Genomic DNA, 16283 nt, shown 5'->3' on the forward strand with positions numbered 1-16283 from the left:
GGGGGTGTGGGGTGGTGGGGGGGGGGGGTGGGGGGGGGGGTGGGGGGGGGGGGGGGGGTGTGTGTGGGTGTGTGTGTGTGGGGTGTGTGGTGTGTGTGTGGATGTGTGTGTGTGTGTGTGCGTGTGTGTGTGGATGTGTGTGTGTGTGTGGGGATGTGTGTGGGGTGTGTGGGGTGTGTGTGGGGTGTGTGGGGGGGTGTGTGGGGTGTGTGGGGTGTGTGTGTGGTGTGTGTGTGTGTGTGCGTGTGTGTGTGTGGATGTGTGTGTGTGGGGGGGTGTGTGTGTGGTGTGTGTGGGGTGTGTGTGGGGGGGTGTGTGGGTGTGTGTGGGGGTGTGTGTGGGGTGTGTGGTTGTGTGGTGCGTGTGTGGATGTGTGTGTGTGCGCGTGTGCGTGCGTGTGTGTGCGTGTGTGTGCGCGTGTGTGCACGTGTGTGTGCGTGTGTGTGCGCGCGTGTGTGTGTGCGTGTGTGTGTGGATGTGTGTGCGTGTGTGTGCGTGTGTGTGTGCGTGTGTGTGTGCGTGTGTGTGTGTGCGTGTGTGTGTGTGTGTGTGTGTGGATGTGTGTGCGTGTGTGTGTGCGTTCAGCCGCAGAGACGTGAGCCTCGCTTTTCTGTTTCTTTCTCCAGGGCTGAAGCTGCCCTCTAGGACCTGGTCTCCACCATTCGAGTCTGAAGATTCTCAGAAGCACAACCAGAGTGAATATGAGGATTCAGCCGGTGAATGTTGCTCGTGTCCAAAGACAGACTCTCAGATCCTGAAGGAGCTGGAGGAGTCCTCGTTTCGGAAGACGTTTGAGGATTACCTGCACAACGTGGTTTTCGTCCCCAGGTCAGGACTTGGCGCTGGGCTCTCTTAGTGGGTGCCAATTGGCTTGGTGCTGGTCATTGCTTAGCGACCCAGAGGTAGTGGGACCCAGAGACGGCAGAAGGGTGGGTGGAGTCTGAATGCAGCCCTGTCGTGGGTGGAGGAAGAGATCTTGGAATTTCGAAATTTCGAGCGGCATTTTATCAGGAAGAGCAAATAATCACACAAAAGGGGGAAAATGGACAAAACTCAGCATTTGCTTTTCTTACCTCTCCCAAGCTGGTCTCCATCTGAGTTCCAAAACAAACACCATTAGATGATTAAAGCTTTCCTCTCTCTTTCTCTTTTATTTTTATTTTTTATTTTTTGTAACAGAGTCTCCCTCTGCCGTCCAGGCTGGAGTCCAGTGGTGCAATTTCGGCTGACCACAACCTCCCCTCCCTGGGTTCAAGTAATTCTTGTGCCTCAGCCTCCCAAATAGCTGGGACTACAGGCATGCACCACCACGCCCGGCTAATTTTTACATTTTTAGTAGAGACAGGGTTTCACCATGTTGGCCAGGCTGGTCTCGAACTCCTGACCTCAGGTGATCTGCCTGCCTCGGCCTCCCAGAGTGCTGGGATTATAGGTGTGAGCCACTGCGCCTGGCCATGATGATTGAGGCTTTAGCTGGGTGCAGTGGTGTAAGCCTGTGGTCCCACCTACTTGGGAAGCCGAGGTGGTAGGGTTGCTTGAGGCCAGCCTGGGCAACATAATGAGACCCCATCTCTACAAAAAGACAGTTTAAAAATTAGCCAGGCATGGTAATGCATGCCTGAACTCCTAGCCCATGGGGAGGCTGAGGAAGAAGGATCACAAGAGCCCAGGAGATCGAGGCTGCAATGAGCAGTGATGGCGCCACTGCACTCCAGCCTGGGTGACAGAGCGAGACCCTGTCTCTAAAAAAAAATTAAAAGGGCCGGGCGCGGTGGCTCACGCCTGTAATCCCAGCACTTTGGGAGGCCGAGGCGGGCAGATCACAAGGTCAGGAGATCAAGACCACGGTGAAACCCCGTCTCTACTAAAATACAAAAAACTAGCCGGGCGTGGTGGCGGGCGCCTGTAGTCCCAGCTACTCAGGAGGCTGAGGCAGGAGAATGGCATAAACCCGGGAGGCGAAGCTTGTAGTGAGCTGAGATCGCACCACTGCACTCCAGCCTGGGCAACAGAGTGAGACTCCGTCTCAAAAAAAAAAAATTAAAAGTATCTGTTCAGATGTTTACCAATGTTATTCACCCGAGCAGACTTTTCTCCCAGAACCATCAATGCGTAAGAATTCTCTTTTTTTTCTTTTCTTTTTCTTCTTTATTTCTTGCATGTTCCCCTATGACCCCGAGTCCAAAAGAATGTTCAGTGGGACAGCCCAGGCATTGAAGTGGTTACTGTTTCACCTGTTAAAAACAAAATGTTGGCTGGGCGCAATGGCTCCCTCCTATAATCCCAGCACTTTGGGAGGCCAAAGTGCGAGAATCAGTTGAGGCCAGAGGTGGAGACCAGCCTGAGCAACAGAGTGAGACCCTATCTCTACTGAAAAAGGAAACAAAAATAGCCAGACATGGTGGTGCATGCCTTGTAGTCCCAGCTACTCTGGAAGCTGAGGCGGGAGCATTGCTTGAGCGCAGGAGTTGGAGGCTGCTGTGAGCTATGATGGCACCATTGCACTCCAGCCCAGGCAACAGAGCAAGATCCTGTCTCAAAAAGGAAAGAAAGAAAGAAAGAAAGAAAGAAAGAGAGAGAGAAGAAAAAGAAAAGAAAGAGAGAGAGGAAGGGAGGGAGGGAGGGAAGAAGGAAGGAAAGAGAAAAGAAAGAAAAAATGAAAAGAAAAGGATGAAAGAAAAGAGAAAGGAAAGAAGAAAAAGAAAGAGGAAGGAAAAGAAAAGAAGGAAGGAAGGGGAGAGAGGGAGAGAGAACAAAAGAAAGAGGAAAGGAGAAAGAAAGAGGAAAGAAAGCAGAAAGAGAGACAGAAGAAAGAAGGAAAAGAAAAAAAAAAAAAAAAGAAAAAAATGCTGCCAGACTTGGAGAACTGACTGAGTCAGTTGTATCTACATGTAGTCACATTTGTCATCCCAGGGCCACCTCCGCAGGCCATCTCTGGGGAGAATTTTCTCTGATTTCTTCCCCGTCCCTTGCCGGGCCCCTGCACCTGCTGGCGAAGATGTAGCTCCCTCCCTCGAGCAAGTGATGGGAGCAAGTGGTCCAGGTTCAAAGCCAGGGTGCCCTTACTCGGACATAATGTGGCCTCCAAGTGTCAGAGCCCAGTGGTCTGTCTAATGAAGTTCCCTCTGTCCTCAAAGCAGTTGGTTTTATTTCCACAGAAAAACCTCTTCAGGCACTGGTGCCGAGGACCCTAGGTATGACTCACCTGTATGACCCCTGGTGCCTGCTCCGTGCAGGGCTGGTGGTGTACCAGGCAGATGCCTCGGAGAACGCAGGGGTTTCTGTGGCTTTTTGCATGCGGCGGGCTGCTGTGCTGGAGATGAATTGCTTCACAAATTCAGAAATCCAATGCCTTCACTCTGAAATGAAATCTGGGCATGAATGGTGGGGGGAAATCTTCACTAACACACTCTTGCTAAAACATAGAAGCACGTGAGTGCTTCCTGGGTACCTCCTCCCTGCCTTGTGTTTGCAGCCACTGTTGGCTCACTAAACATCTCTTTGCACCTCCGGCGTGCATTTGCAGAAGTGGGTGGGGGTCCCCGGAGTCTGAGCTCCCTGCGGCTGGGTGCCCCGACCCAACAACTCCTATACCATGAAGGAAGGGTGATCTGGAAACAGAATATTTTCATGAAAGGGTGACAGGATATGAACAAAAGAACACCGTGTCGCTCACTGAATTCTACAGAGGAGCGTCAGGGACCTTCCTTCCTTCCTTCCTTCCTTCCTTCCTTCCTTGCCTCCTCTCTGTTTCTTTCTCCTTCTTTCTTTCTCTTTTCTTTCTTTTCTGTTCCTTTCCTTCCCGTCCTTTCCTTTCCTTCCTTCTTTCTTTCCTTTCCTTTCGCGTTCCTTTCCTGTGCCTTTCCTTTTCCCTTTCCTTTCCTTCCTTTCTGTTTCTTCCTTTCCTGGTTCCTTCCTGTGCCGTTCCTTTCCTTTCGCTTTCTCGTTCTGTTCTTTCCTTTTCTTTCTTCTTCGTTTCTTTCTTTGCTGTTCTTCCTTCTTTCTTTCTTTTCTTTCCTGTCGTTCTCTTTCTTTCTCTGTCGTCGCTCTCTCTCTCTCCTTTCTTTTCCTTTGCTTTTCTTTCTTCTCTCTCTTTTTGTTTTTTTTTTTTTTTTTTTTGTTGACGAGGGTAGTTTCACTCTTGTTACCCAGTCTGGAGTGCAGTGGTGCAATCTTGGCTCACCTCAACCTCCACCTCCCAGATTCAAGAGATTCTCCTGCCTCAGCCTCCCAAGTAGCTGGGATTACAGGCATGTGCCACCACGCCCAGCTAATTTTTGTATTTTTAGTAGAGACGAGGTTTCTCCATGTTGGTCAGGCTGGTCTCAAATTCTCGCCCACCTTGGCCTCCCAAAGTGCTGGGATTACAGGCGTGAGCCACCGCACCGGGCCAGGGACGTTTCTTTTCAACTCATGTCTTACGAGAATGAAGCAGTAGGGTCCTGGGAGAGAGGAAAACCTTGGAGAACTTGGGAGAAAGGCAAGGAGATGTTACCCGTTGTGGGCTTTTGGGAGGAACAGGAGGTGAGACTAGAGAGGCAAGTTGGGACCACTTGGAGGGATTTTCTTCGTTTAGCAGAGTGTTTATTTTTTTCCAGGCACCTGTGTGGCCTGATATGACCTCTAGTGGCCATTTGCAATACTATCTGTGGCCAAGAAGGGCTAAAAATGTGTAGGCTTGGTCCAAAGTGGATCTTAATCTCAGTCCTGCTATTAATAATATTTGGGGGCCACAGCTGGACGTGGTAGCTCACGCCTGTAATCCCAACACTTTGGGAGGCCCAGGCGGGGCAATCACTTGAGGCCAGGAGTTCGAGACCAGCCTGACCAAGATGGTGAAACTCCATCACTCCAAGAAATATAAAAATTAGCTGGACGTGGTGACACACGCCTGTAATCCCAGCTATTTGGGAGGCCAAGGCAGGAGAATTGCTTGAACCCCGGAGGTGGAGGTGGCAGTGAGCCGAGATCTCGCCACTGCACTCCAGCCTGGGTGACAGAGCAAGACTCTGTCTCAAAAATAATAATAATAATAATAATAATAAATAATAGTAATTAATAATAAATCATATTTGGGGTCAGATTATTCTAGGGCATGGAAACTGTCCTGGGCAGTGTCCAGCAACACTAAGCAGCATCACTGGCTTCCACTCATCCGATACCAGTAGCATGTCTTTCCCCCAAAGTAGTAATAACCAAAAGTATCTTCAGACGTTGCTACATATCCCCCTGGGGGATGGGGACAGAAGGACCCTTGGTTGAGACCACGAGTTTAGTGTGGGATTGTTGGATAATGAAATGCTGCCTAGGGTGGGCACCGTGGCTCATGTCTGTAATCCCAGCACTTTGGGATGCCCAGGCAGGCGGATCACCTGAGGTCAGGAGTTCGAAACCAGCCTGGCCAACATGGCGAAACCCCATCTCTACTAAAAATACAAAACTTAGCGGGGCCATGGTGATACACGCCTGTAATCCCAGCTACTTGGGAGGCTGAGGCAGGAGAATCGCTTGAACCCAGAAATTGGAAGTTGCAGTGAGCCAAGATCACCTCACTGCACTCCAGCCTGGGCAACAAGCAAGACTCTGTCTCAAAAAAAAAAAAATTCTTTTACCTATGTAAGAAGTAGAACACTCGGTTGATGCTTTGTCTTTTGCCACTTCATGGTCTTTTGGTTATAATCTTTTGGTATATAAACCCATTTGGCCTATTTGATGAGCCCGTTTTACATCTCTGGTTATTCAGGTATCAATTTCTCAGTAGTTATTCCTGAAGCACCAGCGTCTTGGTTATTTTCACAAGACCCATTGCATGTATAGAAATTATTTGAATCTTGCTCATATGGATATATCTTTGGCTTGATAAGTGCTGGAGCTGTTTTCTTTTCCATTCTAGAATGTTGTTGGTCTTTTAATACAAAAAGACCACAAAGAAAATCTTAACAAATGCCCCCAAAGTAGGATTTGTTTTCTGACCACACATTTTCTGATGACGTTGCAATAGAAACTAAAAGTTAATTTCAAAAGTTTAAACAGAAAACTTTGCTTCTTGGGGGTTAAAAGTTAAACACTTGCAGGCTGGGTGCAGTGGCTCACACCTGTAATCCCAGCACTTTGGGAGGCCAAGGCTCCTCACGAAGTCAGGAGTTTGAGGCCAGCCTGGCCAATATGGTGAAACCCCATCTCTACTCAAAATACCAAAATTAGCCAGATGTGGTAACGTGTGCCTGTGGTCCCAGCTACTCGGGAGGTTGAGGCAGAAGAATCACTTGAACCCGGGAGGCAGAGGTTGCAGTGAGCCGAGATCAGGCCACTGCCCTCCAGCCTGGGCAACAGAGCGAGACTCCATCTGAAAAAAAAAAAAAAAGTTAAAAAGTTAAACACTTACATATCTATTGGGTCAAAGCAGAAATGGAAACTTCCATTGAAGTCCTTTTGGAAAATAATGAAAACGTGAATATCACATACCTTAACTTGTAGAATATTGCCAAAGCTTGGCTGTGATATTAGTTAGCGGACTTAAATGGATTGATACATTAAGAAATAAACTTTAAACTATAAAATATAAATGTATTAGACAGGAAGGGAAAAGCAATAACAGCTAAGTCTATGGTAAACATAATCAAAGGGAAAACACAAACCAGAAGGAAAGAAGATGATATAAAACTAGTGTCTGAAGAAAATTTTAATGTGTTAAAGTTCTTTGGACAACTGTGCACTTGGCTCAGTTTGAAAGTTTCAGCACGGTGGGAAAATTTAACTTGTCTAAATGGATTCAAAAAGAAGCAGAAAAATTAAGTGGTTATGAACCTTGGAAAAAGATATGTGTCAATTAATTTCCTCAAAAAAGTCCCTTTGCCCGGAGAGTTTTATAGACACGTTCTTTCAAGTTCTGAAAGAGCATCTATTTCCTATAATATTAAAACTATTTTAGGGCATAGAAATCTATAAAAATTATCCCAGTTCATATTATGAAATGAACATAACGCCCTTAAAGAACTTGACAAAGAGACCGGGCATGGTGGCTCATGCCTGTAATCCCAGTACTTTGGGAGGCCAAGGTGGGCGGATCACAAGGTCAAGACATTGAGACTATCCTGGCCAACATGGTGAAACCCTATCTCTACTAACAATACAAACATTAGCCAGACATGGTGGCACATGCCTGTAATCCCAGCTACTTGGGAGGCTGAGGCAGGAGAATCGCTTGAACCCGGGAGGCGGAGGTTGCAGTGAGCTGAGATCACCCATTGCACACTCCAGCCTGGCAACAGAGTGAGACTCCCATCTCAAAAAAAAAAAAAACTTGACAAAGATACTGCACTGAACAAAAGCCACAGGCCAAGCTAATATGTGACATTAGATTCAAATGTCCCAAATAAAACACTGCACTGGCAATATTGTTTATCTCCAAAATGCAAGGATGGTTTAAGATCAGAATATTTGATAACATCATCTATTTCATCAAGAGGTGCAATAAGGAAGATCATATCTATTTCAATAACCTTAATTTAAAATTCCTAACTTAGAGAAAGGGGAGGGAAAAAAAGAGGCCTCTCATAAAACTAGTAATAGAATATTTCTTCTACAAGATAAATGTTACCTAGGTTAAACCAACAGCCAAGCTAACGTCATTCTTAAAATTATTCTTAGTGTACTTAGGAACAAAACAAGGAAACCCCATCTCATCATTGCTAATTAACATTTCTCTGGGCATCCAGCCAATGTAATAAGACAAGAAACAGAAATTAGAGTTGTAAAGAATGGAATGTGGGAAATAAAGTCATTGCTATTTGCAGAGTGTCTAGCTCAAGGGTAGGCAAACTGTGGCCCATGGGCTAGCTGCCTGTTTTTGTAAATGAACTCTTATTGGAATGCAACCCCACCCACTTGTTTACACATCATCTAGGGCTGCTTTAAGCTACAATGACAGAGTAGTTGTGACAGAGGTCATTTGGCTTGCAAAACCCAGAATATTTATTATCTAGCCCTTTACAGGAAAATTTTGCTGACCCCTCTTCTAGTGTGTCATTGAAAACCCAAGAAAGTCAATTATGAAACTTTTAAAATGAGTTAGAGTTTGGGAAAGTAGGTACAATAGAAATAAGTAAAAAAGACTGTAGATATACAAGCAATAATTAGAATATAAAATAAGGAAAAAGATCCCTTTCCAAATTGCCATAAAACCTTAGCACAACTCCTAATAACCCCATCTAGAATGATTTGTAAGGGAACAAATTTTAAAATGTCACTGATATATTAAATTGTATAAATAAACATGAAAGCCTGTATCAAACCATTTAAAGAAAGCTTACTGGCAAATGGAAAAGAGTAAGTTGTGTAGCATGATACATAAAAGGTTAATATCCTTAACGAATAAACAACACAGGAGTAAGGAAAGCACAAGAAATTCATGGAAAACCAAAGGACAAGGAGGGGGCAATTCTTTGGAAAATCACAGAGAACCAATAAAGGAAAAATGAAGTCACAATAATACAAAGATCCGCAAATAACATAGTCGAGTGATAGCATATTTTTAATCTCTTGGGTTAAAAATCTAGACAAACTAAACAAACAGAGAAAGAAAAAAAAAAACAACTGTTAAGGCTTAGGGTTGCTGAGATTGTCCTGGAATGCAGTCTCATGGCCTGCTGGTGGAACCACAAGTCAATATAGAGTTTCTGGACAACCATTTAGCTGTAGATATTAAGAAGCTTAAAGAGTTTCTTATCTCCCTGTACCTAGTGATATTTTCCTCTAGGAATCTACTTTGGGGAAGTAGTAAGACAATCAGATAATGATCAAAGGAATATTTATAACAGCAAAAAAAAAAAAAAAAAGGGAGCTGGGCGTGGTGGCTCATGCCTGTAATCCTGGCACTTTGGGAGGCTGAGGTGGGTGGATCACCTGAGGTCAGGAGTTCCAGACCAGCCTGGCCAACATGACGAAACTCCGTCTCTACTGAAAATACAAAAATTAACTGGGTATGATGGCAGATGCCTGCAATCCCAGCTACTCAGGAGGCTGAGGCAGGAGAATCGCTTGAACCCGGGAGGTGGAGGTTGCAGTGAGCCGAGATTGCACCACTGCACTCCAGCCTGGGTGACATGAGTGAGACTCTGTCTCAAAATAAATAAAATAAGGACGATGGTTAAGTGAATGACGACTCATGTAGTAAATGGAATATTTTACAGTCATTCATCATTTACCAAGTTTTCTGCAGGGAGCACATGCTACTTCTGTAGGTGATGGGGAAAACCCTAACATTAAAAGGAAAAAATCCCCAATTCTCTCCTAGTTAAGATGTTATGTTGAAAGGAAAATATTTAATAAATGCTTCCAATGTAACAAGTAAACAAAGTTTACTTATAAAACAGGCTTGATGCTCATCATGTTCACACATAATTTTTTTTTTTTTTTTTTGAGACGGGGTCCCGCTCTGTCGCCCAGGCTGGAGTGTAGTGACCGGATCTCAGCTCACTGCAAGCTCCGCCTCCCGGGTTTACGCCATTCTCCTGCCTCAGCCTCCCGAGCAGCTGGGACCACAGGCGCCCGCCACCTCGCCCGGCTAGTTTTTTGTATTTTTTAGTAGAGACGGGGTTTCACCGTGTTAGCCAGGATGGTCTCAATCTCCTGACCTCGTGATCCGCCCGTCTCGGCCTCCCAAAGTGCTGGGATTACAGGCTTGAGCCACCGCGCCCGGCCCACACATAATATTTACAGGGAAAAAATTGCCCAAAGGAAGCACTGGGCTGTGGATTTATAAGTGATTTACATTTTCTTTTTTTCTTTTCTTTTTTTTTTTTTATTTTGAGGCAGAGTCTCGCTCTGTCGCCCAGGCTGGAGTGCAGTGGCGCAATCTCGGCTCACTGCAACCTCTGCCTCCTGGGTTCAAGCGACTCTCTTGCCTCAGCCTCCTGAGTAGCTGGGATTACAGCTGTACACCACCAGGCTCAGCTAATTTTTGTATTTTCAGTAGAGACAGGGTTTCCCTATGTTGGCCAGGCTGGTCTCGAACTCCTGACCTCAGGTTATCTGCCCGCCTGGCCTCCCAAAGTACTGGAATTACAGGCGTGAGCCCCCTCGCCCAGCCTACATTTTCTCCTTTATCCTTTTTTCTTTGTATTTTAAAATTTGCTAGCTATCAACATTTGTTGTTTGATGTATCTTTTCAAGGGATGGGGAGAAGTGTGCTGATTGCACAGATGTTTCTTGGAGTTAATCTTCCTGACCTGAGTGCTGTGATTCCTTTTCTAAAAATTACAGCTTCATCACTCAAATTATGCAGGTGCCCTAAGCAGTCATAAGAAGGAGAAGATGTATTTTTTCCTGTTTAAACTGACGATGTCGATCAGTAGCTTGGACCATTGAGCAAATGCCATTTGGCAGGGCTTCCTGAAAAGCTAGACTGTTACATGCTTTTGGTGTCTTATTTTTGTCACTGACCCTGGCTGGCCTATTTATCTGCAAAATGAGAAACCTGAAATCGAGCATGTCGAGGGGAATATCGGTGTGTGTCTACTATTGATGGTCTTAGAAGCACTCATCCCTCATGAGGTAGGCCTGCTCTAATCCTTCAGATGCTCACAAGGGCATCTTGAAAGCTGCTCTGGGTGGTCATTCCTGGCAGTCTGCATTGTAATCCATGTTCCCCACTGCTGCACCCTCCTGCACTCTGATCTTTCTTCTTCATCGAGCCTTTTAATTCTCTAGCGTCATTTAAAAAAAAAAAATGATGGTGATGGTGTGATCATGCATGTCCTACTGTCGTTCCAGGCCATCTCGGAAACGCAGGTCCCTTGGCGATGTTGGGAATGTGACGGCGGCCGTGCCCACGGTGGCAGCTTTCCCCAACACTTCCTCGACCAGCACGCCCACAAGTCCGGAGGAGCACAGGCCCTTTGAGAAGGTGGTGAACAAGGAGTCGCTGGTCATCTCCGGCTTGCGACACTTCACGGGCTATCGCATCGAGCTGCAGGCTTGCAACCAAGACACCCCTGAGGAACGGTGCAGTGTGGCAGCCTACGTCAGCGCCAGGACCATGCCTGAAGGTGGGGCTGCTGCCCTGGGGTCCGAGTGTCATGCGATGCGACACCCAGGCTGACCAAAGACAGATTCTCCACCCTCTGAGCAGTGCATATCTGTATGTTACCTTATTGGCCTTTTTTTTTTTTTTGAGACAGAGCCTTGCCCTGTCTCCCAGGCTGGAGTACAGTGGTGCGACCTCAGCTCGCTCCAGCCTCTGCCTCCTCCATCAAGTGATTCCCTGCTTCAGCCTCCTGAGTAGCTGGGACTACAGGTGTCTGCCAGCACGCCCAGCTAATTTTTGTATTTTTAGTAGAGATGGGGATTCACCATATTGCCCAGGCTGGTCTCGAACTCCTGGGCTCAAGTGATCCACCCACCTCGGCCTCTCAAAGTGCTGGGATTACAGGCATGAGCCACTGAGCCTGGCCTTTTTTTTTTTTTAATGAGATGAAGCCTTGCTCTGTCACCCAGGCTGGAGTGCAATGGCGCAATCTTGGCTCACTGCAATCTCCGCCTCCCTGGTTCAAGCAAATCTCCTGCCTCAGCCACCCGAGTAGCTGGGACTACAGGTGTGTGCCACCACACCTGTATTTTCAGTAGAGACAGGGTTTCACCATGTTTCCCAGGCTGGTCTCCAATGCCTGAGCTCAAGTGGTCCACCAACCTTGAACTCCCAAAGTGCTGGGATTACAGGCATGAGCCACCATACCAGGCCATATTTTTAAATTATAAGAGTCATAGGGAACCATTATGTAAACTTTAGAATATACACCACTGTACTGCAGCTTGGGTGACAGAGCAAGACTCCATCTCAAAAAAAAAGTTATATGCAGAAAGTAATCCATTTAATCTTCCTAACAATCCTGTGGGATGAGTTTTAGATGTCCATTCTCTGATGAGGAAAATGGGATGTAGGAAAATGATGTCACCAGCCCAAAGTTGCACCATGGGCAGGTGGCAGAAGTGGGATCTGATCCAACAGTTACATTCCTGCCTCTCACTTCCTCTCCTTACAGCCAAGGCTGATGACATTGTTGGCCCTGTGACGCATGAAATCTTTGAGAACAACATCGTCCACTTGATGTGGCAGGAGCCGAAGGAGCCCAATGGTCTGATCGTGCTGTATGAAGTGAGTTATCGGCGATATGGCGATGAGGTAAGGTGCTTGACTCTTGGGCACGCCCCTTCACACTTCAGCACGCCCCTTCAGAGTTGCCCTTGGTACCTCCTTCCTCTGCTGAAATTCTGATTCCAGTGCTTCTCTCATCAGATACTGTGCTATTAGCACTTAAAGCCTTGATACTTGACTTCCCAGGAAGATGGGTCAGAAATGCCAACCTACAAGTTTGTTAGTTTTCTTAGTTTCTCACATTGCTTTTCAGCTGTGTCCTCTAAGCTGAATGATGTCTGTCTCCCACCACGACAGGAAACTCATTTCACTTTAGAAGGAGTTATTTGAGTCTTAAAACCTTATAAGTTGCTGGGCATGGTGGCTCACACCTGTAATCCAAGCACTTTGGGAGGCTGAGGCAGGCAGACCACTTGAGGCCAGGAGTTTGAGACCAGCCTGGCTAACATGGTGAAACCTCGTCTCTACTAAAAATACAAAAATTAGCCAGGTGTGGTGGTGGGTGCCTGTAATCCCAGCTACTCAGGAGGCCAAGGTGGGAAGCTGAGGCAGGAGAATCACTTGAACCCAGGAGGTGGAGGTTGCAGTGAGCCGAGATTGGCCATTGTACTCCAGCCTGGGTGACAGAGCGAGACTCTGTCTCAAAAACAGCAACAACAGGCCGGGCACGGTGGCTCATGCCCATAATCCCAGCCCTTTGGGAGGCTGAGGCAGGTGGATCACGAGGTCAGGAGATCGAGACCATCCTGGCCAACATGGTGAAACTCTGTCTCTACTAAAAATGCAAAAAACATTAGCCGGGCGTGGTGGCAGGGGCCTGTAGTCCCAGCTACTCGGGAGGCTGAGGCAGGAAAATGGTGTGAACCTGGGAGGCGGAGCTTGCAGTGAGCCAAGATCATGCCACTGCACTCCAGCCTGGGCAACAGAGCGAGACTCCGTCTCAAAAAAAAGAAAAAAAAAAAAAAAAACTGCAACAACAACAACAAAAAACCTTATAAGTTACTTTTCGTTGGATGCTTCCATTCAGCCAGACACCATGCAAGTGCTGGGTGAATGCAGAGATGCACAAGACACAGAATCCAAGATAAACAACCCAAAAGAACCCAAACAGTTGCTAAGCTATTCCCAGAGCTCACCGTATGTCCCAAACACATTTAGCACATTACACACAGTATCTCATTGATCACATTTTATTACCTCTAGGAAATCTTGAGAGGCCCCGTTATTTTTATGGACAGCCAGGCAAAAGAAAAAAAAAAAGGGTGCTGTTAATTCTAATTTTATTTTTATTTTTTCCTAGAATATAGATCCTGAGCACTATTAAGTGTTTGTAAGATGCATTGCTTGTAAGATGCACTCCAATTTCAGAAATGCCAAAATGCAAAAATAATATACCTGTTGGGATTGAGGAAGTACAATACATCCTCACATTATCCCAGTGAGCTGGGTACTGAGGCTTCCAGAGTTTAAGCTGCTGCATAAAACCTGGAAGAATAGAATCAGGATCCAAATGCAAGGCTGATATTCCAATCCAGATTTGCCAATTTTTTTTTTACCGTAAAGGTTTGTATAGTAAACATGTTTGACTCTGTGGCCAGATGATTTCTGTTACAACTACTGAATTTCACCATTCTACTGAGAAAGCTGCTATGGGTGATATGTAAATGAATGGGTGTGGTTGTGTGCCAATAAAACTTTATTTACAAAAACAAGTGGTGGGCCAGGTTTAGCTGGTGGGCCAGAGTTTGCCAACAACTAACAGAGGCTACAGCAAAATGTCTGATTTCCTGGAACTTTGAGAGAGAGTCCTCCTATAACCAAGTGGACCTCCCTCTGTTTACCCTTCCTGGGACCACATCTACTCTTGGCAACCAAAGATTTTGGCTTTGACAATAATTTAGAATTGAGATCTGTACACAATGGCTTGTGGGCCAAATCTGGCTTGCAGAGCATTGTAAAGAATGTGCAACAGGACTGAGGTCAGGACGTCAAGACCAGGCTGGGCAACATGGTGAAACTCCATCTCTACTAAAAATACAGAAATTAGCCAGGCGTAATGGCAGGTGCCTGTAATCCCAGCTACTCCTCGGGAGGCTAAGGCAGGGAGAATTGCTTGAACCCGGGAGACAGAGGTTGTGGTGAGCCAAGATCGTGCCACTGCACTCCAGCCTGGGTGACAGAGCAAGACTCTGTCTCAAAAAAAAAAAAAAAAAAAAAAAAAGAATACACAACAGAGGCTATATGTGGCCCTTCACAGAAAAAGTAAACTTTCAAAACTAGCAAGTGTCCTTACTGAAATTGTCATTCTGGGCCTATTTTGGGGCCCTATTTGCCGAATGAATGGCTTGATTTGCCTTTGTTAACATTCGTTTTTAAAATAAAATTCCTTACCTTACAAAGCTCAGCTAGTTTTTAATTGGCACAAACGTGCATATGCCTCTAATGCATATTCTTCAGTTACTTTCTTCTGCCTTTTGATGTCTCTGTCCACAATAGCCTTTGGAATTATGATTTGTAGTTGCCACATAGAGTTTAATCTCATGATTGGGGTATCATTTATTTTTGGGGATTTGGATTGCCTCTGGTTTTGACCGTTTTAGGTAATACAGATTTTACCTGGAAAGCAGTTTCGCTTTTTGGATTGACAGCTTTCGTTACTGTTTCAGTCCGTTCTTGCTGCGTGACAAACTGCCCCCAAAGGTCCTGGTTGAAAGCAAAGACATTGGCCGGGTACAGTGGCTCACGCCTGTAATCCCAGCACTTTGGGAGGCCGAGGCGGGTGGATCACGAGGTCAGGAGTTTGAGACCAGCCTGACCAACATGGTCTCTACTAAAAATACAAAAATTAGCCGGGCATGGTGGTGCGTGCCTGCAATCCCAGCTACTTGGGAGGCTGAGGCAGGAGAATCACTTGAACCTGGGAGGTGGAGGTTGCAGTGAGCCGAGATCATACCACTGCACTCCAGCCTGGGTGACAGACTCTGTTTCAGGCAAAAAAAAAAAAAAAAAGACATTTATACTTTCTCTCAATTCTGCAGGTTCACTGGGTGATTCCTTTGTCGTGGGCCAGTTTGGCTGGAGCTGGATGGCCTCATTCACGTGACTGGGCCTCAGCTGGGGACACTCGGAGCTTTTTCCGCATGTGTTCTCTCACTGCCCAGCGATCTAGCCCAGGCAAGGAAGGACATGCTCCATATACAAACACTTCTCAGGACTCTGTTCACATCACATTTGCTAGTGTCCCATTGGCAAAGTGAGCTCGTGGCTAAGCCCAGAATGAGGAAGTACAATGCATCCTCTGAGTATCTCAGTGAGCTGGATACTGAGGCTTCCAGAGTCTCATAGACACAGAAAGTCATGATTCCCTGGGGGCTGTAATTGCAAAATTTATTAATATATTATCCTATATGTATTAATCCTGTAGGTCCTAAGGAAATCATTCAAATTTGGGGCAGGGAACAAAGCTCTATGCACAAGATTTTCATCAGTAGCAAAATATGCAAACCACTAGACATCCATCCACTGGAGCATGGACACATGGAAGATGGGGCATCCATAGAATTGGTGGATGAAGAGCCATTTAAAACAATGTTTGGGGGCCAAGCATGGTGGCTCCTGCCTAAAATTCCAGTGACTCAGGAAGCTGAGGTGGGAGGATTGCTTTGAGGCCAGGAGTTTGAGACTGGGCAACATAGCCAGACCCCATCTCTGCAAAAAAATTTTCAAAATTAGCTAGGTGTGGTGGTCTGTGCCTATAGCCCCATCTGCTTGGGAGGCTGAGGAGAGAATTGCTTGAGCTCAGGAGCTCCAGGTTATAGTGGGCTATGACTCAGTCACTACACTCCAGACTGGGTGACAGAGCAAGAACACTCTGTCTCCAAAAAACTAAGATAAAATGTTTGGGATGACCTTTGTTCGGTGTAATGTAGAAGTTAAAATTACACGCTCTGGAATTTAGTTCCCTTGTGTTATCCCCAGCAGTTAAGAATCCCCTGTATCCAAACTAGTTTATGATAGAGGAAAAGCTTATTAGCTCCCAGAGCTGAACAAATGAGGAGCTTCAGGAATGGCTGGATCCAGGATTCCTTTGGGTCGGTTGCATCTTTTTTTTTTTTTTTTTTTTTTTTTT

The 16283-nt window shown here is 46.1% G+C and overlaps 1 protein-coding gene across 1 annotated transcript in view; it reads left to right on the forward strand.

Moving 5' to 3' along the window:
* INSR (insulin receptor) overlaps window positions 1–16283 on the forward strand; it is a 204414-nt gene that overhangs the window by 162121 nt on the left and 26010 nt on the right. The window contains 4 exon segments of the mRNA XM_017880002.1: window positions 627–828; window positions 3159–3194; window positions 10774–11048; window positions 12042–12181. Coding sequence (XP_017735491.1) covers window positions 627–828; window positions 3159–3194; window positions 10774–11048; window positions 12042–12181 — 653 coding nt within the window.

The sequence above is a fragment of the Rhinopithecus bieti genome, unplaced genomic scaffold (genome assembly GCF_001698545.2).
Source record: "Rhinopithecus bieti isolate Rb0 unplaced genomic scaffold, ASM169854v2 scaffold_10589, whole genome shotgun sequence".
NCBI classification, from domain to species: domain Eukaryota; kingdom Metazoa; phylum Chordata; class Mammalia; order Primates; family Cercopithecidae; genus Rhinopithecus; species Rhinopithecus bieti.